At 40.0% G+C, this 25559-nt stretch overlaps 1 protein-coding gene and 1 long non-coding RNA gene across 5 annotated transcripts; one reads left to right on the forward strand and one right to left on the reverse strand.

Annotated features, from left to right (window-relative positions):
- Positions 1-16: 16 nt before the first annotated feature.
- On the reverse strand, positions 17-15512 carry LOC109376083 (uncharacterized). Of its 4 annotated transcripts, XR_002122694.1 has the most exons (4): positions 15177-15512; positions 12948-13045; positions 10811-10941; positions 7817-8992 (listed from the first exon to the last, which is right to left on the reverse strand). It is a non-coding gene; the product is annotated as an uncharacterized LOC109376083 (long non-coding RNA). The 4 variants fall into 4 exon arrangements; XR_002122693.1 differs by lacking the exons at positions 7817-8992; positions 10811-10941 and adding an exon at positions 17-1104; XR_002122695.1 differs by lacking the exons at positions 7817-8992; positions 10811-10941 and adding an exon at positions 3762-5449.
- An 86-nt stretch (positions 15513-15598) lies between these two features.
- On the forward strand, positions 15599-20362 carry NDUFAF4 (NADH:ubiquinone oxidoreductase complex assembly factor 4). Its single transcript, XM_019631783.1, has 3 exons — positions 15599-15815; positions 16498-16592; positions 19805-20362. The coding sequence occupies exons 1-3, from the start codon at positions 15680-15682 to the stop codon at positions 20084-20086; spliced, it is 513 nt and encodes a 170-aa protein (XP_019487328.1). The 5' UTR covers positions 15599-15679; the 3' UTR covers positions 20087-20362.
- Positions 20363-25559: the final 5197 nt, after the last annotated feature.

The raw sequence follows: 25559 nt of genomic DNA on the forward strand, positions 1-25559 counted from the left end.
GGTGATGTCCATCACTGAGATGGGGGAACATAGGAGGAAGAGCAGGTGTGGGGCGGAAGATAATGAGTTCAGGTTCAGAATGTTACATCTGAAAGTCTTGTTGGACAGCTGGGAGGAGGTGTCTAGGAAGCTGGTGGCTCTCTGGGTTTGGCACTAAAGAGGCTGGAGTGACAGATTTGAGAATCATCAATAACAAGGATGGAAACTGAAGACAGCAAATGGGATGAGACTACCCAGGGCAACGGCATAGAGTGACAAGAGCGAAGAGCGTAGGACAAAATACTGAGGAAATCCATATTTAAGGGGTAGATGGAGGAGTGGGCACCACAAGGAAATGAAGGAAACAAAAGAGCATCCCCAAAAGGAGGCCATGGCCAACAGTGTCAAATGCTGCTGGGATCAAGTAAGGCAAGGAGACAAAAGTTTTGGGTGGGTTTAGCAGCTTGGGGCTTTGTGGTTGCTTGGCAGTAGTTTCATTGAAGTAGTTTCATGGAAGCCTGTTGGCCATGGGGTGAGGCGTAAATAAGAGGCATGGAAGTGGAAATAGGAAATGCAAACAGCTCTTTCAAGAAATCTGACTTTGACAGGAAAGAGATACAGGGCAGAAAGTGGGGGACACAGTACTGAGATTGTTTATTTGTGTGTTTTCAAATTGGAGAAGTCTCGCCTACATTTAAATGCTGGTGGAAAACAGATTGGAGTAAGAGACCTTAAAGCGTAAACAATGGATGGAGAATCATTACAAGAGAGTTAAGACTAATGAGAAGAGCAGCAGGGGAGAGTTGAAAGCACTTGAGAGGCTTGAGGTCTTTGAGGAAGTGGGAAGGGTCAGGCTGCAGGACTGGTGGGCGGGATCCCTCAAGAATGCTTTTTCTTCACAAAAGACACCAAGATCTTCTATCAGGAAGGTGGATGACATAAGAAACCCCACTGCAGTTCGGAGTGTATAAGCTTGGGAAGACATGCTGCCTCTGGCTTGAAAGACAAGTGTATCGGCGTGGCAGGGACCCAGGCTTTATGAACCATGTCTGTATCTTGAAGTTGTCCTCATGGCACGAGAGCTCTGCATCCTTGACTGGGACCACCTTCGTCTGGGAGGAACAGCTGATGGAGCAAGAGCCAGAAACACTGTAAGGCAGAGGTTTTCAATCAGGGCGCTCAGGACTTAGCGCTGTCATTTTAGAATGTACATGGGGTTTTACAAACATCACATAAATCCCCTTCTGCTCCCTCTTTCCCCCAGGGAACATGACTACGAATAAAGAAAGATAAGGCTGACAAGAATCCATTTTCAGACGCAAAAACTCTCTTTACAAAGATACATTTTTGCAGCCAGAGGGAAGGTAGTGGAATCAGATTTTGTACCATAGCACTGCAAAAACCTTCAGAATAAAAGAAAGCCTGGTGCCAGCCAATGCTACACTATAGTCTTCACTAATGTTGGTATAATATTGTTGGAAGGTGCTGGGAACAGTTGGTCTCATCTCTCAGCATATGGGAGCAACAGTGGTGTGGAAAGGGCTTTGACTGATGGTCGTCTGTGGGTGCAGAGTTGGTGGTCTCACCCACCCCTCTTCAAGCTGTGAGTACGGGAAGCTGGACACTGTCATTCTACAGGGTGCAGGCACAGCTCCTCCGTCACCCATTTATTTCTTCCTGGTGGCAAAGGACCCAGTGCAGAAGTCCACAGCAGAGGTGCCACATCCCTCTGACCTGCCTTAAGGAGAAGGAGGACTGACCAGACAGCTGAGGCCTTTTAAGTTAGAGGCTATGCCAAGCTGCACAGCGTGTCAAAGGCAGAGTGCTCAGAGCTGAGCATTAAGCGGGATTCTAAAGTCAGCGACTCATGGAAAGTTCCCCATAGAATCACGAATCCAGAGGAGACACAGTCATCAAAAGCCAGCAATGGATGCCAGGAATCTGAAAGATGGCTGATGAGAGCAGGAAGCAATGGCCCCCATAAGTAAGTGGAGGACAGTTGGCTGAATACTGGAGAGTAGTGCTACTCTTGGGGGAGAATGTTTCTACTTATTTCCAGCAGTGAGGTATGGGGGAAGATGCCAACAGACTTTATATGTCACTGAGTTGTTTATATCAGAGGTGCATACAAGATAAACAAGAACCACAGGGAAACAACATACCAGCTTTTCTGACATTTTATCGAGTGCCCAAGGAACCCCAATGCAGAGGCAAAAAGGCATTTGAGCCCAGGCTCAGACTTAAGGCTAAACTGAAGCATCCTATGTCTCCTCCCCTGAATCTGACTATTTGACTCCCAAGCCCTAAGTGTAAGACCTCACCATTAGCTGAAAGAAAGCCCACTTATGTGGGCCAGGGGGCTTTACTGTCAGAAGAGACCCTGGTAAAAACCAACCATTCCCTTATCTCCAGTGCAGTGTGACTGGTAAGCATGAGGCTTAGGCCCAGAAGCTGCAGTGCCTGCAAGGAGCTTTGGACTCCATCGCTAACGCTGAAATGAATAAATGCATGATGAAGGGGCATTAGCCAGCTTCCTCTTGGCTGAGGCACTAGGCCTGACCAGACAGGGTAGCTGGCCAGGCCTGGCCACTCCAGGAGGAAGTCCAGAGCTCTTGGCAGGTGTGTTTTCAGGATGACAGAAGTACAAGGGAAAGGAGGAGGTCCAGGCCTGGATCCTGCCTTTAGGGTCTCATAACCTCACCTACAAGAACGTGTCCTAAAGAACGTTTACCAGATTACATTAGTCACTCTTCCTGCTTTGGGTGAGACTAAAAATGGAGGGGTTCACCTTCTCCATCATAGGTAAGGAGATGGATCAGCCCCACTTTCCCCAAAAGGAAGAAAGAAAATGGGATTTGATTTGAAGAAATAAATCATTTAGTTAGATATAAAAAAAAATGGGTTAACTAAAAAAATGTTTGACGGGTTGAACTGTGTCCCCCCAAAATGCATATGTTGAATTCCTGATTCCCAGTACCTCAGAATGTGACCTAATTTGGAAATAGGGTCATTGTAGATGTCGTTAGTCAGGATAAGGTCATTCCAGTGTAGGGTAGACTCCTAATCTAACATGACTGGTGTTCTTAGCAAAAGGGGAAACTTGGACATAGACAAGCACACAGGGATAAAAGCAATGTGAAGATGGAGCACTTCTACAACCAAGGAGACAAAGACTGTCAGCAAACTACCAGAAACCAGGCAAGAACCTTGAGACCTGTTCTCTCCCACAGCCTCGGAAGGAAGCAGCCCTGCCAACACCTTGACCTTAGGCTTCTAACCTCCAGAACTGTGAGACAATTTCTGTTGTTTAAGCCAGTTTGTGGCACTTCATTATGGCAGCCCTAGCAAACTAATCCAGAATGTCAAAGCACTACCTGTGTAGGGTTTTAAAAAGATTTAAAATATAGTTGTGTCTTATTGTACTATTTATATAATTTACCGTATTCATTTATAACACACATTGACATAGAAATAGCCATATATAATGTGTAAATAACTAAAATTTTAGTAAATACTAGTATTTTAAATGAAATAAGCAATTATTTATCCAGGACAGCATCTGCCTGAGAGTCAAAGCTCGAGTCTCTTCTAGCTTTATGTCTCTCTAATTTTATCAAGAAACACAGTATCAAATCTCACTGCTTCATGATAATCCAGATTAAAAGCCTATTTCTATTAATACTGAGGATTTGCCTAAAAGGCTTAAGGGGTTTCATGTGAAAATGCAGCAAAGATTGAGAAATAAATCAGTAACTTCCATTAAGATACAAATGGTTTTTAAAATAAAAATTGTAAACTTACATTTTATTATTAGCAACCAACATTTGTTATGCATGTACTATTTGCAAATCACCATATAAAGTGCTGTGGCTATGTGGAGGGGAAAGACAATGATACTGCCCAGAGGTCCCATTCTAATAGTTGAGAAAGGCAGTGCAAAAGCAAAAACAATAAACAGCACAAGTTAGCTCGTTCACACAAAAGGCTGTAGGTACCCTTTATGTTTCCTCTCATAAACAAGGAAAGCCAATCTTCACTGTAGCATATAAACACATCCTTGGATATTCTCCTTTGAGAATTCTCTCTGAGTCATAGAAAGAGGAAAATCTTGTTTATTTTTTGCATTGTCTTCTCTTGGAATGTTTCTCTTTCTCTCCTCGGTGGACTTATTAAAAATAAGGAGGCCACAGGTGCCACTCTGGTTCCAAAGGAAGGAGAGACGCTATGGACGGGGCATTTTGTGGGGAGCGGAGAAGTCTGTTGTGGATACAGAAACCTGGTGGAGCACTTCAGTCCCAAAATGAGAGGCTCTTGTCATTGGATCTAGGATAAGTGCCATCTCATAACAGAGAGGCAGGAAACGGTCACCTGGCTGTGTGTGGCTCGTGTCTGAACTCCTGGCATGAGCCTCCAGTCCCCCTCCTGCCACTTCGCCTTTCCCACTGTCTCATATTCATATATGGAAAAGTTCAAAGTCCCCTAACCCTTCCCATTCAAAACCACCATCCATCTTCTTAATACTTATACAATCCCAGCAGTGACTCTCTTTTCCTTTTCTGGTTGGCTCTCAAATGCTGGACTGAAAATAATTCCATGCAGCATGAAAGGACACTGGGTGGGAAATCAGTATATTCTTGCATTCCAGTTATGAACCTGCCCATAACCATCTGTAGGATCTCAAGTTAGTCACCCCATCTCTCCTGATTTGGTTTCTTCTCGCTTGTCCAGAACCCAAATCAAGACAAGGGTGTTTGATTTTTCTACAAAGCACTTATTGCCATATATCAATTTTATACATATGTGTGCATTAGAAGAGTGGAGTGTAGGTCTTGTTTTCCTTCAAACAGGAATCAAAAGACATGGGATCCAGTGCATCTATACCTCAACTTGGCCCCATTATCTTGGGCAGGACAGTGAAGACGTCTTGCATTTGTTTCCTATGGCAGTTGTACCAAATTACAACAAACGTGGTAGGCTAAATCCACACACTTCTATGTTTTACGGTTCTGGAGGTCAGAAGTGTAAAATCAGCTTAACTGGGCCAAAATTAAGGTGTCTTCCGGGCCACATTCCCTCTGGATTCTCTAGAGAAAAATCGGTGTCTTTGACTTTCCCAGCATTCCTTGACTCAGGGCCTCTTCCTCCATCTTCAAAGCCAGCACAGTACCATCTTGCTTCAACAATCACATTGCCTCTTTCTGTGTCAAATCTTCCTCTGTCTTCCTCAAAAGCAAACTTGTGACTGCATTTAGGGTCTACCAGGATAGTCTCCTCAGGAGCCTTAACTTATTCACACCTGCAAAGTCTCTTTTGCCATAGAAGGTACTTGTACGAACCTGGATGTCTTTGGGGCCGTTATTCAGCCTCCCACATCTCTAGATCTTAACTGTCCTGGGTGTTAAGTTTAGGAATTTTGTTGCATGATCTACTATTCTTGAGTATATGAATCTTCTGTCTGTTCTATTGGAGCCTGAGTTGGAAGATGAAAAATTAGTCACTTGCATGCATAGTAGAGCTATTAGTTGTACATCTTGGGCACTAACCAGAACTCTGATTTGGGGGGTGGGGGTGGGGGAATGGCAAGGGAGTAGGGATGGGATGTTGTTATTTACATGAATCAGATTTCATTTGTCATCTGGCTCAACCAACCAGTTAAAAACAGAAATGGCCTTGTAGCAGGAATTGATACAGAAATGAGCTGGGTGAGTTCAGCTTTGGTACCTTGAGATTACAGAGTCATTTTTCTAATGAATAGTAAACACTCCAGTATTTTAGAGGGAGTTAAGCCAGAGAAACGGAAGCCTGTGGGCAGTGAAGTGTGCAGAGAGGGTGAGACACCATTTCAAGAGCTTCTTGTGCATGAAATGTTTAACAGCCATATTATGACTTTATTGCTCAAGTTCACTGAAAACAAATAATAATAAATTACCAAATGTAAACCTATCCAAAAGCCTGTACTTTCTCTCATCACAGCTCTTTTAAAAAGACTACCATTATTTTATGGTTACGTTCTAAAAGGGTAGTCTTGTCTTTGGTAAGATGCCCTTAGAATGGTAAGACGCATAGGATTTGCTTCAAAATAACTAGAGGAGGTAGGAAAAGGGGAAGATGCAGTGTATAGAAAAAATTAGAATGACCATGAATTGGTAATTATTGATACTGGGTGAAGGGTACATGGTGATTCATTACACTAAACTCTGTACATTTAAATATGCTTGAAATTTTCATAATCAAATGTTACTTTAAAAAAGGGGCTACCACTAGTTTTCCAACAAAGACACTGCTAGTAACAAGACAATCTCTTACTGGTAGCAACATTTACAATTTCTTACAGAAAACATGTTCAAAACTCTTTATCAAAAGGTAGCTAGCTAGGTACATGAACTATTTTTTTTTTTTTACAAAAACAGAAACCTCACATACTAATTTAATATTGGGTTGTCGGAAAAGTCATGATGTATTTTTTCTATGTTTTTCATTGCAAAAATGCATCATGACTTTTCCGACAACCTAATAAATCACATTACTGAGCTCTGTAGAGAGAACTAATATTTTTAGCTTTCTCTGGAAATGTAAGTGCTACTGAGCCTGTGGCCATGGGTTAGGAACCAGCAAGTCCACAGAGTGGCACCAGAATATTCTGAGCTTCTATTCAATCCAAGGCTCTAAAGAAGGTTACTGACACCAAGAGGGGCATGAGAATATTAAAACAGAAAACTGCATTTCATGTTCCAGCCCCTGAATCCCAAATCCCTCTGTCTAGGCTGCTGTTTATTCATGCAGCTTAAATGGAAGATGTGTCTAAAGAAAGATCTCTTATGAAATAGATATCCCTAAGAAAGCTGGACAAAAAGCTTACCTCCCACAGGGACAATTCAATCATTTTTCTAAAACACGTCTATGACTCTCACCTTCACACCTAGAGATTAATGAACTCTATGTTTCATCATTTAAAGACCTCTACCAACTGACCTGCGATGACTTCAACAATAGTTTTATCCCATTTTGCTGTCTTCTCCCTTCCTAACTCAATCTCTCTCCCTCTCCCTCTGCCTCTCCCTCTCCCTCTCCCTCTCCCCTTCCCTCTCTCCCTCCCTCTCTTTCCTCCCTAAATTCCTGATGGCATGTTTTTTTTATTCTTTTAACTGGTTGTATTTCTTACTAGTTCCCTCATTTAGAGTTAAACAAAATCAATGACACATGTTTTTATATTTGCATGAGTCATGACATTTCCCTTCTACTGGCTAAATCGTTGTGCAACTCCATGGATGCTTACCACTACCCTCTTGTGTTTTTGTTCCTAGTGCATTCTTTCTGTTAATGATCCCATGTGATAACATTGCATTACAATATTGTCACTCTTAGTCACAAGGATTTGACCTTGTTTTTGTCCCTAGTGCTTCATTCTGTGCTTTGGCATGTTATCAGGCACTTGATATGCTGAGTGAGATGTGACGGGAGGATGCAATCCTTCAGCTCTCCTGGTTTGTAGGTTCAAGGGTCAGGGGCACATCTTCCTCTGGCTTTATGATTGCCTGGATCCCCTGCCACCTACTTCATACCCAATATTACTCTCAGACTACCTGCTATATATATTTTTAATTAGAATTTATTGGGAGGGCCGGCCGAGTGGCTCAGTTGGTTAAGAGCTCACTCAAGAGTTTGAGCTCTGAGCAACAGCGGTTCGAGTCCAGCCCAAGCTGAGCAGCAGCTGAGCTGCCAACAGGTAGCAGGATGGCTCAGCTTAAAAAAAAAAAAAAGAATTTATTGGGGGTGACAATGACTAGTAAAATTACATAGGTTTCAAGTGTACAATTCTGTAATACATCATCTATATATCACATTGTGTGTTCACCACTTTTTCGATTGCTTCATAACTAGTCACCACAAGCTTAGAGGCTTAAAACAGTATTCATTTATTATCTCGTTGTTATGTAGGTCAGAAGTCCAGGCAGGCTTGTCTGGGTTCTCTGCTTAGGGTAACTAGGGGTCATAGAATTCTGCCTCCCTGTCTCGGCAAACAGTATCACATCCAAAAGAGATGAGACTCAGCAGGGGGTTGTGTGTACTAAAGTTTAGAGAGAGGTGTGTGATTCCTAGACACAGAGGGAGGGAGAAGCTAGCAAAAGGGGAGACTATGGGATAAAAAGGCAGAGCTGTGCCTGCAAAGGCATGGGCTGACAGTAAGAAACTGCTTCCAAAAGTTGTGGATACCTTTCCAGGGTATCCACTATTTTAAAAACATTAGGCATCTAAATGCTTCTTCTGAAATATCTGTAATATGAATAAAATACTAGAGTATTGCAATAATGTCGTAATGAAACAATGGATCTGAAAATACTAATTTCTTAATTATACAGTGCTAACCAAACCTAGTTATTACTATTAAGATGTTTCATGTTATATACATAGTTTGTTATATACAAGAATAACTAACACTTTTTGAATGTTTACTGTATGCCAAATCCTATGCCCTCACATGGATTATATCTCACAGCATCTCTATCAGGTAAGTAGTATTAGTGTTCCTATAGTACAGATGAGGAAACTGAGTACCAGAAAATTTAAGGGACTTACCCCAAAATCATACAGTTAGGAAGGTAGAACTAAGATTCAGTGCTGGTCTGTCTGGTGCTAAGCCTGTGTAATCACTATTTTGTACTGTGGCTGTTAAGGAAAAAGTCAGAACAGTTGTAATCAGGGAGAAAGGACCAGACCTGAAGGCGGACAGACAGACAGAGAGAACAATCAGAGATCCTAGCTCTGGAGCTATTGAGCTGGGTTCACAGCAAATGTAAATTGCTCTAGTTACAATTTGCTTTTCAGAGCTATTCTTGGATCCTTCTGGAATTCTCTGTTTCATATTCCCTGTTTTCCGAAGTCTTGAAATGAAAATTTGTTCTTGAGTATTTGCTTGTTCTTTATGACTTTGCACTTTTTGTTCTTTGCCAAATTGTTGGGGTACCTTCTGTAGCCGGCGCCAAGATGGAGAATTATTGTACTGATTCAATTGCTGGAACAGAACAAAGTTACCTGATTGGAATCAAACCAAAATGAAGCCATAATGAAATGTTCCTTACTTCTATAAAAAGCAAGAATGTGGGGATGTGTAGGGGCAGATAAATTATGAAAGCCACGTGATGCAGGGAAAACTAGAGAGAAAAAAGGAGATGAGGAACCAAGTGACGAATCAGAATGGAGAGTGATAGTAAATGGCAGATGGGTAAACAAATGTGGTTGAGAATCTGGCTATCTGTTTGCGGTTGGGGGAGTTAGATTTTTATACCATCGCAGGGTGATTGTAAATGTCATTCTATACAAAATTAGATCTGTCTTGTCACTACCATATTTACTGATTTATTTACTTATTACTGTATCAATATCACACTGTAAAGTTTTACGTTGCATTCTAATATAGGATAAGTGCTTCCTCATGGTTGTTTTTCAAAAATTAGTTGCCTTCTTTTTCATTTTCTCTTCCAGATAAACTTTAGTATCAGTTGTCAGTTTTTACTTTATAGTATTAATTGAAACCATATCAAATTTCTGGATTAATTTGTGGAAGGATTGATATTTTTGCACTCTTGAGACTTTGCATTAAGGAACCTGGTATATCTAGCTGTGTGTTCCTTTTTGGATTTTCCTAGATTTTGTGGTTTACTTGATTTGGGTTTTGCAAATTTTTGGAAGTTTATTCCTAGGTGCGTAATAGTTTTTGTGGCCATCATCAATGGAATATTTTTGGCTATTATGTTTTCTAACTGATGCATTGGACAGCTGACTAATTGAATTCTTTTATAAGATCTAATAGTTCTTTCAATGATTTTCTCAAATTTTCTAGCAAGACAGAGGTACTTATTTTGCAAAAGAATGAATCATTCTTAACTCCTTTTCTTGTTCTTTCAGTTAGAACCTTCAGCAAAAGGTTGAATAGGGCCAGTAGTGGAAGGCACTGAGTTTACTAGGCTTGCTTCTAACATTTCACCCTTTAATATGGCATTTGCTATAATTTTTTGATATGTACACTTTATCAAGTAAAGAAATCTTCCTTCTATTTTTAGCTGGTTAAATCTATTACTAGTATTGGGTGTTGAATTTAACCATATATATTTTTGTGAATCAATAGAAATGATTATACAGTATTAACGGGGCTGTATTAATTTCTGGAGCTCGGAATCCTTTTCCAGGCTCATAAGGCAGTTGGCAAAACTCAGTTCCTTGTGGTTGTGGGGTTGAGATACCCGTTTCCTTCTAGCTGTCACCTGCGGGCTGCTCTCATGTCCTAAATGCCCCTGAAGTTCTTTGCCAAGTGGCCTCTTTGCAGGCTCTCTGAAAGATATGGCAACTTGCTTCTTCAAGACCAATAGGAGAATCTTCCCTGTCTCCCAAGTTGGAGTCTTATCTAACATAAGGAAGTCATGAGAGTGACCACATTCTATTCTATATTGTTTCTGTCCTATATCTATGTTCTATTCTATTCTATTCTATTCTATTCACATTTGCTATATTCTATTGGTTAGAAGCAAGTCACTCAAGGAGAGGAGATATATACTAAAGTTGTATATAAACTTGTATACATCATTTTCTTTCAATTAAAAAAAGCTTTCTAAACTTGTAATCATATTCTTTCCAAAAATATTCTAAGAGGCTTTATTTGTGCCTCTATTTTTACTTGGAGCTGTCAGATTTTATATTTTCAAAGAACTAAGTGGGGTTTTTTCTATGCAATTTATTTCTGATTTATCTTCAGTCCTTTAAAAAAATTTTTTGATTTCTTTTGATATTCTTTTTCTTGTGTTTTGACATGATTGCTTAATACAAATTCATTTACCTTTAATCTTTCCAGTGTTCTAACAAATGTATTTAGTAGAAACACACATACATTTTCTTCCAATGCTGTTTTGACTGTATTCCACAGGTATTGATAATCATTTCTGTCAACGATGTTCATTTCTAAATAGTCTGTACAAGGAAAATGTCAGGAGAAGAAGCTGTAGGGAGAGGAGCTGGGTGAGGAGCCTCCTCGGACATGGTAAGGGCTGTCGACGCCCTTTCCACCTCTGCCTCTATTCTCTTGCTCCTTTCTTCCTTTCTCTCTCATCCCCCATTTCCCCCAATAGCCTCTCCTTCCCCTCTCTCCCCTTCCCTTTTCAGGCAGCTATCTTCTTCCAGTCCAACAGTTCAGAAAACTGATAACCCTTCCACAAATGGCTTGCCTTCCCCAGGAGTACCTCCATTTTAAAAGTGGATATAGGCAGAGAAGAGGAAAACAATCTTAACACAAAGAAAGGAATGGCTGAATGATTGTAAAATTCTAAGCCAAGAGGAAAATAACGGAGAGGAAAGGAGAGTAAGAAAAGTGGTAGACTTTCTGGCATGTCTTAGATGCCATAATTAGGGAAACTAGTCATGCTCCTTTATATACAAGGGAGATTCACACTCTTGCTCACTGAGGCTTCTCAGATACAGGTGCTCCAGGAAGATGAGAGATTGGGGACACAGGAAGAATCTGCCTCCCTGTGCAGGGAGGCCACAGACCTGGTGAAGCAGTAGCAATTTACTGGTGAGCTACTATGGCTCTGAGGCAAAGCCTGGAATACTACTGCCAAAGCAAGACAGTTTTATTCTTTGAAAAATTAGGTAGTTTCATTGGAAGATAAGCTCCATGGGGTGGAATAAAGAATAGCAGGCATTCTTTCTTTCATTCTTTCTTTGAATTTTAGTACATATCATAGGTACACAGGTAGATGTGAGTTTCTCAAGATGATGACTGTAATGAGCAGAATAATGCCCTAAAAATACTTCCCTCTTAATCTCTAAAACTTGCAAAAAGTATTTTGCAGATCTGATTAAACGAAGGATCTTGAGATGGGGAGATTACCATGGATTTATGTTAGGTCCAGTGTAATACAAGATATATACAAGATATATAATACAAGAGTATTGTAAGGGAAAGAGGGAGATGGAAGACTCATAGAGAAGAAGATGACAGTAAAATTATACAATTACTGGCTGCCAAGAAGTGTTGTAGACCTCTAGAAGCCAACAAACAAAACAAAACCCAAGGAATTTTCTCCTGGAGGTTCCAGGAGGAAGATAATTGTACTGACATTTTTATTTTAGCCTCCTAAGACCCATTTTGGACTTTTGACCTCCAGAAGTAAAAGATAATAAGTTTGTTCTGTTTTACTATTTTGTGGTAATTTGTTAGCACTAATCAGAAACTCATACAATGACAAAAGTCATGAGTGCGGTTGTCACAAAGCAGACATCCGGGTATAAATTGCTTACTGATAATTTTTATCTATGAGACCCAGTGTTTCTCAATATGAATACTGGATCTGATCAAGGTCTACTTTGTTTCTGTTTTGGGCTTTGGGGTTTTCCCCCCCTAATATTCCACAAACCTACAACACTGACCAATATGGAACTAACTGGTCAAGCTTGGGGACTTTGTAAATGATCTCAGTTGGACTCACTCATTCCTGGCTCCTGAGCTGGAGTACAGGCCTGGTTCTTTCTGCCAGGATGAGCCATTCCTCCCAGATCTGCTCTTCTGCTCACTAGTATAATAGTTGGGGTTTGGTCAGTGAAACCTCTGGGGGCTGTCCTAGGCTCCTTGAGTCACCAGTCACCTGCGTTTAGTGACTGCAATGCTCTGGAGAATACAGAATGCTGTTGATTTATGTTCAAGGGAATGAGTGTGCAAAGGTAACAGTCTAGGCAGAGAGAGATAAATTGAGGAGGGAGGGAAGCAAGGCGAGGACTGGCTAGGGGGTATTTCTGCTGCCAATGCCAGGCAAAAGCAGGTGGCATTTTGTGCCCCTGAGCTAATAATTCCCGCCCAAACTCCAACCTTAATGAGCCCAGCAATGCCACCATATGTAGAGAGCACAAAAATTAGCATATAAAAATAAAATTTGGAATACTTATTTTTAAATGGAATTCTTGAAGAACATGGGTCTTACTTTACTTTCAGATATTTAGGTATTTTCTCTCTGTCATTCAGCTATAGACCAGGGTGTCACGATATCTTTGGTTCTTTTTCAAGCTTCTCTTTGCAACTCTGGAAAATAGAAAGCAATACAAATACTGAATATCATATTCTGAGCTAGGCACTGTAGTAAACCCTTTATCTTTTATTCACTTTTTGTTTTTTTAGCTGAGCCATTCTGCCACCTGTTGGCAGCTCAGCGGCAGCTCAGATTGGGCCGGGAATCAAGCCGGCAACCCTGTTGCTCAGAGCTCACACTCTTGAGTGTGCTCTTAACTAACTGAGCCACTCGGCCGGGCCCACCCTTCATCTTTTAAACAATGTGAAACCCATTAGATAATTATTACTATCATCCCAATTTTAAAATGAGAAAAGTATCTTCAACAGAGTGAGTGACAGTCACAAGGACTCACTTCTGGCATAGGGGCTGGTATTCAGCATCTGGACTCCAGCTCAGGGACCCCGCTTCTCTTTGGGTTCATCTGACTTACTTGATATGTTAGTAATGTCAAGTACTAAGTTCCTATTGGAGACCAGCCACTGTTCAATGCGATGGATACAGCAGTGAACAAAGCAAATGTTCCTTTTCTCATAGAATTTACATTCTAGTGTGTTGGCAAGACCCTGGGTTTATTTTATTTGTACCCTAAGATATTTAGCAATCCATACCCGTCGTAACACTCCACTCAGAGAGATGCTTAATTCCGAGCAGCATCCTAGTGATACTTTCCTTGGGGACCTGACTTCAACCCTTAACATAAGCGCAGGAGTTCTGAATTCAGACTTCCTGTTAATTTACATGTTTTGACAAGAAGAGCTGGAATTATGCATTTGTGGTTCAGGGTTTAGTTCCATGATGATTCTCAAGGGGTGACAGCCAAGTGTGCATTTCTGGTGGAGTGTGTTGCCTTCTGTTCTGTTCTTTGCAGGCTTGAGCAGCACCAGGCAGGACCAGGCAAAGCAGCTGGCACGGGTTGGATGTTCCATAAATGTGGAATCTATACTCTACCTAAATGTGGGAATCCAAGGAATTCTTTCATGCAGTAATCCCCACAGCAACCTACATTTCCTGTAACTTCTATCTAGCATTACTTTTTCATGCTGCCAGAAGTGTGGTGGAATTTCTATGAAAATGAGTTTTTCACTTTCAAAATATTATAATAGTAGTGAGTGGAATTGCTACCATAAGTTTTGAAACTCACAGACATAATGAGGCAGATGAAAATTTCTTGGCACCCGTGGAAATATGAATACCTGAGCTAAAACACCAAGTTAGCAGCATGTCTGTCTCAAAGATGGAAATCTTGGAGTAGCCTGCCACCTTCAGGATAACTTCCCAACTAACTCTACCAAGGAACACTGGTGTTAGCCTCTATAAAATCCAAACACCTATCCCAGTAAAAACGTTTCATATTATCAATGGTGGAAGCCAGTCTCTTTGTAGTACTTTTGCTGTGATTAAATATATTTACTAATTGTATTAGTTTTCTTTAAATAAAACTGCCCATTCTTTACTTTGATTCTTTTAAAAAAATTATTACTTCGATTATGTTGACATGGACTCTTTTCCTGCTTTTAACTACTTAAAAACACCAACTTCATTTGCTAAGCAGATCTGGGAACACTAAAAACAGATTTGCAGCCACAGTCTGTGAAAAATATTGTAACTGGAAACCCTGCTATTTTCTGGTACTATGGATTAATGATAATATTTATAAAGAATATTAAATAAAATCAGACATACAGTAATCCATTCAGCAATGGGGGAGAGGGGGGAGAACAATGAGAAAAAAAAAAGAGAGAACACTTATTTTTTTTAAATATCATATTGGCTGTTCCTTTCATTAAGTTACACGGAAGTCTCCCTGGCTTAAAAGGAATGTAGAAAGCAGGAAAAATGGGAATGACGCGGTGATTTAGCACTTAATAGTGTGGAGAAATAACACAAATTAGTATCAAAACTAATGAGAAAGGAAAAGGCAGCAAAACTAAAATCGATACAACTAGGTCAAATGAGTGATGACAGCGGGATGTAAAAGATCTAGGGAAAAGGGAACACCGTGGCTCAGGAATGAAGCAGGAAAGGGGACAAGAAAAAAAGGGGCACTTAAATAACAGAGTGACAGAGAACAAATATTCATCGAACATGAATACACTTCTGTTATGTTCCTGTCCCAAAAGCAGGAAAGGGCAATTTTCGAACCTTCATTTATCCTGGTGCAATTTCATTTTTATTAGCGTCCTCTTTCGCTGCATGGAACCATGACAGGACTTCAAGGTCAACTTCTTACGACTTTCTCTACTCAGCCCGCAACTTTGGAATCACGTGGGAAGCTTGAATCAATGCAGGGCCTCACTCCAGGTGAATTAAATCAGCAAGTCTGCACGGCAGGTTGTTTTAAAGCTCCCCGGCTGACTCACTGAGTTTCCAGAGGTGAGACCATCCGTGGGTTTGAGCCTTAAACCACGTCCCCTCCCCCGGCAGCCGCGGCCCGCGGGACCTAGTCGCTTAGATACACTCCGGGCGGAGATGCGGCGTTTGCCCTCCCGACCGCTAGGGGGCAAACGGCGCGCGTTTAGTGCCTGTTCTCCGGCGCGCGACCGGCTCGACCCCAAACGTGCGCATGCGTGGTTCGTCCCGGAGGTCGCCCGCTGGGGTGTTTTCCCACGTGCGTTAGTAATCGGAGGGCATCATGTTGTGAGGAGATGGGGGCCTCGGTGGCTCGCGCAATCAGGAACTTCAACCTAGAGAACCGGGCGGAACGGGAAATCAGCAAGATGAAGCCCTCCCCCGCTCCCAGGCACCCCTCCACCAAGAGCCTCCTGCGAGAGCAAATGAGCGGTGAGGGTGCGAGGGCGCGTGTGGGGGCCGCGCGGGGATCTCTGTGCCGCCGGGCAGTTCCCGCCGGTGGACGCGGGTGCAGTGGTCGGGGCGAGCAGGGCCGGCCGCAGTGGCTCGGGTCAGCCGAGCGCGGGAAGGTGGAGCCACCAGGCCGGTGACATTGAGCCAGTCCCCTTGCGCTCGCCATGGAGTCGGCGGCTCCGTTTACTTGGTCGCCCCGGAGGTGACGGCCTGTGCCTCCGCTGACCTGTTCTCGCCGGCTTTGTGCCTTTAACGCCTCGCCACTTGTTTCAGGGAACCAAAATCAAAAGGGATCCTGTGCAGCGGAAGTTTTCTTTAGATGCCTTCACCGAGCGATGGAGGCCGAGCCTGACTTAACTATTTTCATTTATTTTCCGTACTGCCCAAGGGATTGTTTCTTTTTCTTTTTTTCCCCCCTGTTTTTAGCTGAGCCATCCTGCCACCTGTTGGCAGCGCAGCTGCAGCTCAGCTCGGGCTGGGCATCGAACCAGCGATCTAGTTGCTCAGAGCTCGCACTCTTGAGCGAGCTCTTAACTAACGGAGCCACTTGGCCGGCCCAGCGATTGTTTCTTTAAAAAAGTAAAAGTGCCGTGTATGAAGTGTTTAAAATCTTAGAATTTTCTTTGGTTTTGGTATTGTGACATTCTTTTTCTTTCCTTAGCGCATCCAGATATTAAGCAAGAAATTGATAGAAAAGATGACAAACTGCTGTCATTGCTAAAAGATGTATATGTTGATTCCAAAGATCCTGTGCAGGTAATGTGTGCTTTCATTAAGTAAATAAATAAAGTCACCTTTGGGGGGCTCCTGGAAAATGGTCAAGAAAAGTGTGGCAAAGAGTAAAAGAGTGAGGTGCTGTGCAAGTGTCAGAATGTTAGTGTAGTTGTACCCGGAATACAGTGATCTAAGCCAGACACACGTGCCTTGGTTCACTGGTTATTTACCGAAGTTCTGAAAGACTTGTGTTAAGTATTGATTGAAGGCAACTGGGTGAAGTATTTGATGTTAAGAATTTGTAGGACTTGATAAGGCACTTCTAGTGGGTGTCATTTGAATGAGGAGAGGAGAGCTTGAATACTCTTTTCTCACCCTTCATTGTATTGCGGTACGTTCTAATCTCAGGGGTTCCGTTAGTGTTGTATGTGGGTTTTTTTGTTTCTGTTTTTTAAGGATATGTTCAGATATATGTAAAAGTAGCAAGATCACAGAATGTTTTGCGAATGGGCACTTAAGTGTAAATCCATATATAAATGCCAAGCACAGGTGCTTTGTATGCAGTGACAAAACAGACCTAGTCCTTGTTGTCACACTGCTTCTAGTACTGTGAGGGACAGGCATTAAACACGAGCAATCCAATCATAAGCACGGAATTACGCACAGGTCTGTGGAGGAGAAGTACAGGCACGTGAGTCTGTCAGGGGGACCTGTTTGAGATTGGAGGATCAGGGATGGTTTCTGTTTATGGATTTGTTGGTTCTATTTATTTATCTTTCTATTTGTACCCTAGAACCACACTATTTTAATTAATAGAGCTTTGTAACGTGTGTTGATATCTGTTACAACCTCCTCTGTTTCTTTTCAAAAGTTTCTTGGCTCTTGTCACATTTTTTTTTTTCTCTAGATGAACTTGGGGCACGTTGTCAGGTTCTTAAATAATGTCCTGTTTGGATTTTGAGTGTAGCTGAATTGGAATTTATAGATTAATTTGAGGAGAATTAACTTCTTTGTATTATTGAGTCTTTGGGAGATAGAAGGAAGGTTGTTGCTATGGGATCTTTCTTTTTTCACCCTAAGTTTTTTAACTGTTTAGTGCTAATATGTCAGAAAGTGAGTGATTTTTGTATTGTAGCTGCTCACATTGCTAGGTTATTTATTAGTTTTTCAGTTGATTCTCTTATTTTTTCTAAAGATAGTCTCATATCATTGGCATAGAATTACATTTTTTTCTTGCTTTCTAGTATTTATACCTAATTCTTACTGTGTTGTCTATAGCATTAGCATAGCAGTAAAAGTTGGTAGCCTTTCCTGTAATTTCCTTACATAGGACGCTTCTGATGTTTCAGCATTAATTATAATAAAATGATATGGTTTCTGATTAAAAATACTTTTATCATATTTGGGACATTTTCTTCTACTTTCAATTTGCTAAGAGTTTTTGTTTTTTTGTTTTTAAATCAAGAGAGAATGTTGAATTAATCAGAAGGGAAATCTTAATAAAAGTCTATGGAGTAGAAGGAGGATCTACTTGGGAATAGGAAGATAAGAGGAGCTTTGGTTTTGGAAAGTGAAGAAGTTGGGAAAGTGTTTCAGGCCAAAGTTACAATATAAAGGTAGGAGACTATGTTACACCTTTGGAGAATGGTTAGAGTTCAGCACAGTTCGGAGAAAGTGTGAGGGCTGAATTTGGCAGAAGTGAGGTGGGATGGGGCTGATCACGAAGGTCCTTATTTGTCTTGCCAAGGAATTTGGTATAATTTATACCAATGGGACATTATTGAAGAGTTTCATGTGGGAAAGTGACGTTAAGATTTGTTTCTTAATGGGGAATTGATTTAGTGACTGGGAGACAAATAAATGGCTTTTAGAGGGACTTAGGAGGCCGTATCGATAGGATTTGGTCATTGGTTGGATGTAATGAGTGAGGGAGAGGGAGATATCAGGTATAACATGACATCAGAGAAGCTCTGAGTTTTGGAATGGGATATGGGGGGTGGGTGGTGTGAGTCACTGAGATAGAGAACGTGGGGATAGAATTGGGTTTTCAGAGGAAAGGGATAAGTTGAGTTTTAGACATGTTGATTTTGAGGTGCTTGTAGATTACCCAAGTAGAGATGCCTATTCGGCATTTGGGAATTTGGGTCTGGAAGTGAGGAGAATGGTCTAGGTTTGAGATCAGGTTTGAAAGTAATTAAGATGTAGGTAGTAATGGAAGTTTGGGTGACATGTGGGATGACTTAGGAAATGTATAGAGTGAAAGGAGGGCCTGGGCCATAACTTGGGGCACATTAACATTTAGGGGCAGCTGAAGGGAAAGAGTCCACAAAGAAAACAAAGAAGGAACCACTGGAGAGACAGATGGAAAACTAGGAGAGGGGTGTCATGGAAACCAAAGGGAAAGATAGTTAAAGGTATGCTGGAGTGGTCATCGGATCAGATGCTGTAGTGAGTTCAGATAAAGCCTGAAAAATGTCCTCTGGGTTAAGATATAATCCTCTGGATGAGAGATCACAAAAATCATTATCTTTTAAAGCTTAACTGAAAAGAGGGAAGCTGGTCATAAAGGAAGTGTTAGGTTTGGGTTTGGTGGGTATTTTTTAAAGGTAGTGACTACAGCATTTTATATTTGGACCAAGCAGTAGCAGTAGGCAGGGTGCAGTGTAAAGGAAAAGGGATTGAATGATTAGCATAACTAGGTAAACAGGAATGAAATACAGAGTACAAATGCTGGGATTCAGCTTGGGTGGGACAGATGGAAAGATGGGTGTGCCTCGATTTATTTATATTTATTGGACTATTAGAAGCATTTGTTTATTTTCTCTGAAGCAGAATCTCTAGCAATATTTAAATTCAGAGTGTTTGGAGGCATTGCACATGAAATGCAAAACTAGGAAACAGAATAGAGATTATCAAGTAAACTGTTAGGGCAGCATTAGAGTCCTGCCCTTCTAAAGCATTTTTAAATCTAATCAATTCGTTGTTCTTTTAATATACATGAAGTAATGTGGTGAGTGGATTCGCGTATTATTTTCTAGAACTACCTGAATTTCTTCATGATGATTGAGCTATAGTTATGATATGGTGATGTGGAAAAGTTCCATTGAACTATGGCTCATTATAATGAGAAAGTGTAGCTTGGAGAAGCTAGTATTGATTTGAATAATAGTGGAGATTTGAGAAGCGTGAATGTACATGTTAAATCTTTTTGCATCGTGAAAGCCATTTTGTTTGTTTTTGTCTTTTGATCTTAGGCAAAAGATGCTGGAACACGTCCGGAACCAAAGGAGTACAGATTGCCAAAAGGCAATCACTTTGACATGAATATCGAGAACATTCCCAAAGGCAAAATTTCCATTGTAGAGGCATTGACACTTCTCAATAATCATAAACTTTATCCGGAAACATGGACTGCTGAGAAAATAGCAAAAGAATACCATCTAGAACAGAAAGATGTAAATTCCCTTCTCAAATATTTTGTTACCTTTGAAGTCAAAATCTTCCCTCCTGACAAGAAAGCAATACAATCAAAATGAAGGAAATCTTGAAGTTACTTTTCCGATATGTATTCCCTGTTCCCATGCCCTGTTTATTTCCCCATTTTTAGCATGTTAAATTATATAAATTACTGAATGTTTAAAGCTCCCTTCATCTATTTATTGAGCTCTGCTAAATTTTCAGGACTAATAATAGAATAAATTTTTTCTTTTAAACTTTTGTTTAGGCAAGTGTTCATATGTAATATCATCATGATTAAACAGCACTTGTATCAATTTTTTACAAATAAAAAAGTGAATGTGTTATTTTAGGCACATCATGTCATTAGCTATTAAATTGTTCATATGGCCTCTTGGGAAATGTCCCGAGTTCCTCATTTAGCATTTGAAGCTTCATCTTCCAAGTTAGGTGGTTAGTTTATTCTTTCCATAGAATAGTGAAAGTGAGAGCTTTCCTGACTCTTAAGACTGTCTTTGTTTTATTAGGGAAAGGGAGGCTTGACAGTGAGGTAGAAAAACAGTGTTTTCCAATGATAGGCAGACAGAAGACAACAGAAAATACATTTTTACTAGTACAGGGAGTAAGAATTAATGACTTATTTGGTTTTGAACTGGTTTTACATATGAAATAGCTTTTAAAAATTATAAAAAGGAATTGGTGTTTATAAAATTTTAGCAACCTGCTTTGAGAAACAGGTAAGCTCAAAAGCTTTCAGAGAGGCAGGTAGTACTGGGAACTATCTAAAAAAAAAATAACTGTTCTCTGGACTTAATATAGAAATACAAGAAAATGTTAAAGAGTGGTTAAATCAAAGAACCCTGATAAATGAAACTTGGTGACCAAATATATATTTTTTCTAATTAAATGCTTGTTGAAAGACGAGAATATAAACAGCTAGTAGAAGCATAAAATGTTATCACTGGAGGGGACCTGGGAAATAGTTACTTCGTTCATTTAACAAACTTAGGAGCACAGTGTATGCCAGTACTAGGGTCTTGAGAAAAGTTGTGTAAGTTTAGTTCTGTCATATAACTACCTGTGAGATCTTGGGTGGATTGTGTAACTTCTTTGAGATGAATTTCCTCTGTAAAAGTATAATGCTGCCTTACTTAAATCTAAGGGTTACTGTGAAGATAAGATAAAGGACTGAACAAACACGACATTTTTTTGCCATTGAGAACTGAGGCCTGGGGAAGTTTTATGATCTATTTAAGATTATCCTGTACTTTATGACATAGCTGGGCCCAGAGTTCAGGTTTTCAGAACCTTAGTGTTGTGTTTTTCTGCCGTGCCAATAAGAAGCATATCTTAAAAGAGCAGAAGGTATTATTTGTAGGAATATTGGGGAATGTGATAAGAAAAATTCCAAGTTATCTTGTAGGAATATTGGGGAATATGATAAAAATTCCAAGTTATCAATGTCTCTGAGGAAAGATAGGCATTCACTACCAAGGGAGTCCCCTAGAAATGGTATGGAGGAGGCTGAGGAAGTCAGCCTGAAGATGAAATGAGGCATTTGTAATATTAAAAAAATTGAGATGGGAAATTTTTAAGCTTATTTTCAAATTTAGTTTCATTATGTGACTATACCTAGTTTAGTTTAAAACAGTTCTTTCAAAGAAAACAAGAACTCAATATAAAATTGCATTTTAAAACTGGTAAATCAAAACTATCAAAGATCAATACTTGAATCAATCATATTGCTATTTCTGAGCCATGTTCCCTATTCGTATCTGCGCTGGTTAGGCAGCTGTAAACATGCCTGTTCTATGGTGTCACATGATAAAGTAGTTCCCATATTATTCATTGGCCTATTACTGTTTATTATATATAGGAGAGCACTTCAGCAGTAGAGGTGTGACAAAGTGTGGCATTAGACTCAAAACTTGGGTATAGATCGCATCACCAGTAGCCATTTGACCTTGAATGTCCTCAACTGTAAAACGGGTAATTACATCTTAAAAGCAATTACTAGGCACTGATCTAGGTGCTTTTCATGTATTGGCGTGTTTACTATTTACCACAGGTAGGATAAGTACTGTTAACCACATTTTGCAGGGAAAATTGAAGCATGGAGATCTTAAGTAACTGCAAAGATTACCTCGTAAGTGTTGGAACCTGGATTTAAACCCTAGTAGGGTTACCAGGGTCAGGAGAGAAAGGAGGGAGGTTAATCATAGGGTGGAAAGGAGAACTGGGATCCAGGGAGCTGATATTTTAAAAATCTTCCTACATGGGTAAATTTGGCAAAGTTCTACCATAAATAGGGTCACCATGTAAATTGATTGCTCAAACTGAAACACTTCAGAGTGAAAAGCACCAGTTAGGATAATAGGGACAATAGGAAGGAACTGGAATGTCTTGGACAAACTAGGATGTCTGGTCTTCCTGACCACAAAAGGCACCAGTGGAGGTCTTGGAGGCCACCTGGGGCCTGGATGCAACCCTCTTAGCTCCACTTCATCGACATTAGCATCTTAATATTAACTACTCAGGAATGACCCCTCTGTGCCCGAGGGCTTTGATTGCCCGCGACTAATGCTTGTACATGGACATCCCCTCCATGCCCTTCCAGACCAAGGAAAGGAGGGTAGGGCCCTGGACAACTGGTGGTGTGATGAGGAAGCTTCTGTGCCCATACCTGGAGGGGCTGAACTGAAGTGGCTCAAAGCACCTTGAATTGGGGCTGTGCTTAAAGACAGCTTGTTGGGTACAAATTGAAAATATATAAGATTAAAATACATAGGATTAAAATGGTTTTATGCATCTTAAATAGCCATCACTCATTGCTTGATAGTTACTTGTCCTGACAAAGACCCATCCATTAAATAGTTCGAGAGAAGGAATGTCTGTCCATTTGTTTATCTGGCTATTCCATCTCCTGCTTTAGGAATAGTTGGACTGAATTACTTGTTAGGAGAAGTGATGAAATATCAAAAACATTTCAATCTAAATCCCTATATAAAAACCAAAGTTCTACATTTGGTGCATTTAGGTCACTAATTCCATGGCCTTTCTTTGCCATTGTCACTGCTCCAACCATAGAACTGTCTGGGGAACACGTGAGTAGAATTGTAGAAGAGGCTCACCAGTTAGAACAAGAGGGTCCTGAGCAGACGAAGTTCTGTCATTTTTAATTAATGTGAAGTATATAGTAGGTAATACCAAAATTGCTTCCTTGCTTCCTGTGAGGAAAAGGCCACAGGTAGGTCATTATAAAGGTCAATAATTTGGGGACAAGAATTTAGTCAAAATGGGGTAAGCCAGTGCCTGGGAGTTGAGAAGTAACCCCTGAGGTGAAAGGAAGTAGATCACAGTGTAGTCTAGATGAGCAGGAAAATTTCTTAGTTGCATGAGAGAATATAACCGTTGAAAAGGTGGTCTAATTTTCAAAAAGAAAAGACACACAATGCATCCTGACTGCCAGTGAACTCTGCTTATGGCTCCAAAGCAAGTAAAATAAAAGGATTTATGTGGAGGATTGATTACTTACATCCATATCTGGAAATAGAGGGGGTCACTGAGGGAAATAAAAACAAAAAACAGTATTACTAAAATAAGCCTCAGGCCTTTTTCTTATTCCAGGATAATTATTCATTAAATTTAATATATATATTTGGTAGTAATTCTATTTAGAGAATGATTTTAAGCAATTCTGCTATTTGAGTATACTTTATAACACTATGTATGGGAAATGTCATAGCCAATTTTTTTTAAAATGCCTTTCTGCACTTCAAGGTATGCATGATATAAATCACCCAGTAATTTGAATTATATAATGAAGATTATTTTATTTTAGAATTATCTATAATTTTATTTTTCAATGATGCTTATTACATAACAATATGTTTTTGTGTAACATTTGAAATTTATTTTTCTTTTAGATTACTTTTTAAAAATATATGGCATGATTTTACATATCTTTGTATGGGTTGGTGAGTATTTAAACAGATGCTGCTTTTTAATTACCCATATAAGAAACAATACAAATAGGTTCCTATTTATTATTTAGATTATTATTAGTGTAGGGAAATCCTTGCATAGAGTATGCTACTCTTTATTAAAATACTCTATTGCTCCTCAGGCCATTATCCATTCATTAGTCAATAATTTCTATATCTGCCTTCCTGTTCCTGGTGCTGGTCCACAAATGATGCTATTGGTTCAGATAAGGAGATTGGAAATGGAAAAACCACTTAAAATTTGTTTTGTAGAAGGAAAGAGAGAGAGGGAGAGAAGGAAAGAGAGAATGAGAGGAAGGAAAAAATTTTTTGCTTTACAAACATCCCAGGAATACCAAAATGTCACCAAAGCAAATGAGCACCTTTTCTCCTCTTAGATTATTCATTTGTTACCTTTGTTGCTGGCCCTGGTGCTTGTGGAGGAATAACAAAAGGTAAGATAAAATATTTTTAAAAGACCAGATTTAAGAGATTCTAAGGCCTCAAAATGACATCCTTAAAAGGCCTTAAATATTTAGGTTGCCACATTCTATTTTTTCAGAGACCCACTTTTAGGTAGGTCAAATGTGTGACCCACTTCTGATTGTATATACAAAATTAATAGCATGAGTTTTAAAAATTTTCTCTGCTTCCTCAAGTAACTTATTAGTCAAAAAGAAGGCAAACATTTAAACTTTGCTTAATAGATTTAAAAGAAGTAGTTTTTCCAGTCATTTCCTCATATCAATAATACTGCTATTTATTTGTTCGTTCATTCACCACAAATATGTACTGATCTGTCTACTGTGTGCCCGGCACTATTCTCTTGGGTTGTCGGAAAAGTCCTAACGTATTTTGTTTATGTTTTTCAAAGGTCATTTATTTATATAAAGTACCAAGATCAATCAAATGATATATTGCCCGTTTTGTTCGATAATCTTTTGCCATCTTTCAGTGAGCTTCATAATTCCTCGTTCATAGAAGGACCTGTCTTTATTTGTGAAAAACTGAACAAGGTGCTGATTTACAGTCTCATCTAAATTGAATGTTATGCCATACAAGGAGTTTTGAAGAGAGCGAGACAAGTGGAAGTCTGATGGCACAAGGTCAGGCGAGTAGGGTGGGTGTGGCAACACATCCCATCCAAGCTCCAATAATTTTTGACAGGTGATCAAACTTGTGTGTGGTCTCACATTGTCACGATGGAGCACAACTGCTTTACAATTAATGAGCTCTGGATGTTTCTGGATGATGGATTTGTTCAAACTGTCCAATTGCCGACAGTACACATTTGAATTGATTGTTTGGTTCCTTGATAGGAGCTCAAAAAACACTACACTTTTAAAATCCTACCACACTGAGAGCATAACCTTTCTCTGATGAATGTCTGCTTTCGATGTCGTTTGAGGCGAATCATCACGTCGGGACCAAGACTGTTTGTGCACCACATTGTTGTAAACAATCCAGTTCTCAACACTTCCAGTTATCACTCACTTCAAAAAAGGATCATTTTCCTCATGTTTAATTAACATATTGCAGATGTTTATACGTGCCATCAAATGAACAACTT

Source organism: Hipposideros armiger, unplaced genomic scaffold (assembly GCF_001890085.2).
Source record: "Hipposideros armiger isolate ML-2016 unplaced genomic scaffold, ASM189008v1 scaffold_1047, whole genome shotgun sequence".
Lineage (NCBI taxonomy): Eukaryota > Metazoa > Chordata > Mammalia > Chiroptera > Hipposideridae > Hipposideros > Hipposideros armiger.

Excerpts from the sequence above, each read along its gene's own strand:
- NDUFAF4 (XM_019631783.1), top strand. The coding sequence starts at position 15,680 with ATGGGGGCCTCGGTGGCTCGCGCAATCAGGAACTTCAACCTAGAGAAC. Across the intron at positions 15,816-16,497 it reads CCTGCGAGAGCAAATGAGCG|CGCATCCAGATATTAAGCAA; the intron begins GTGAGGGTGCGA and ends TTCTTTCCTTAG. Across the intron at positions 16,593-19,804 it reads ATTCCAAAGATCCTGTGCAG|GCAAAAGATGCTGGAACACG; the intron begins GTAATGTGTGCT and ends TTTTGATCTTAG.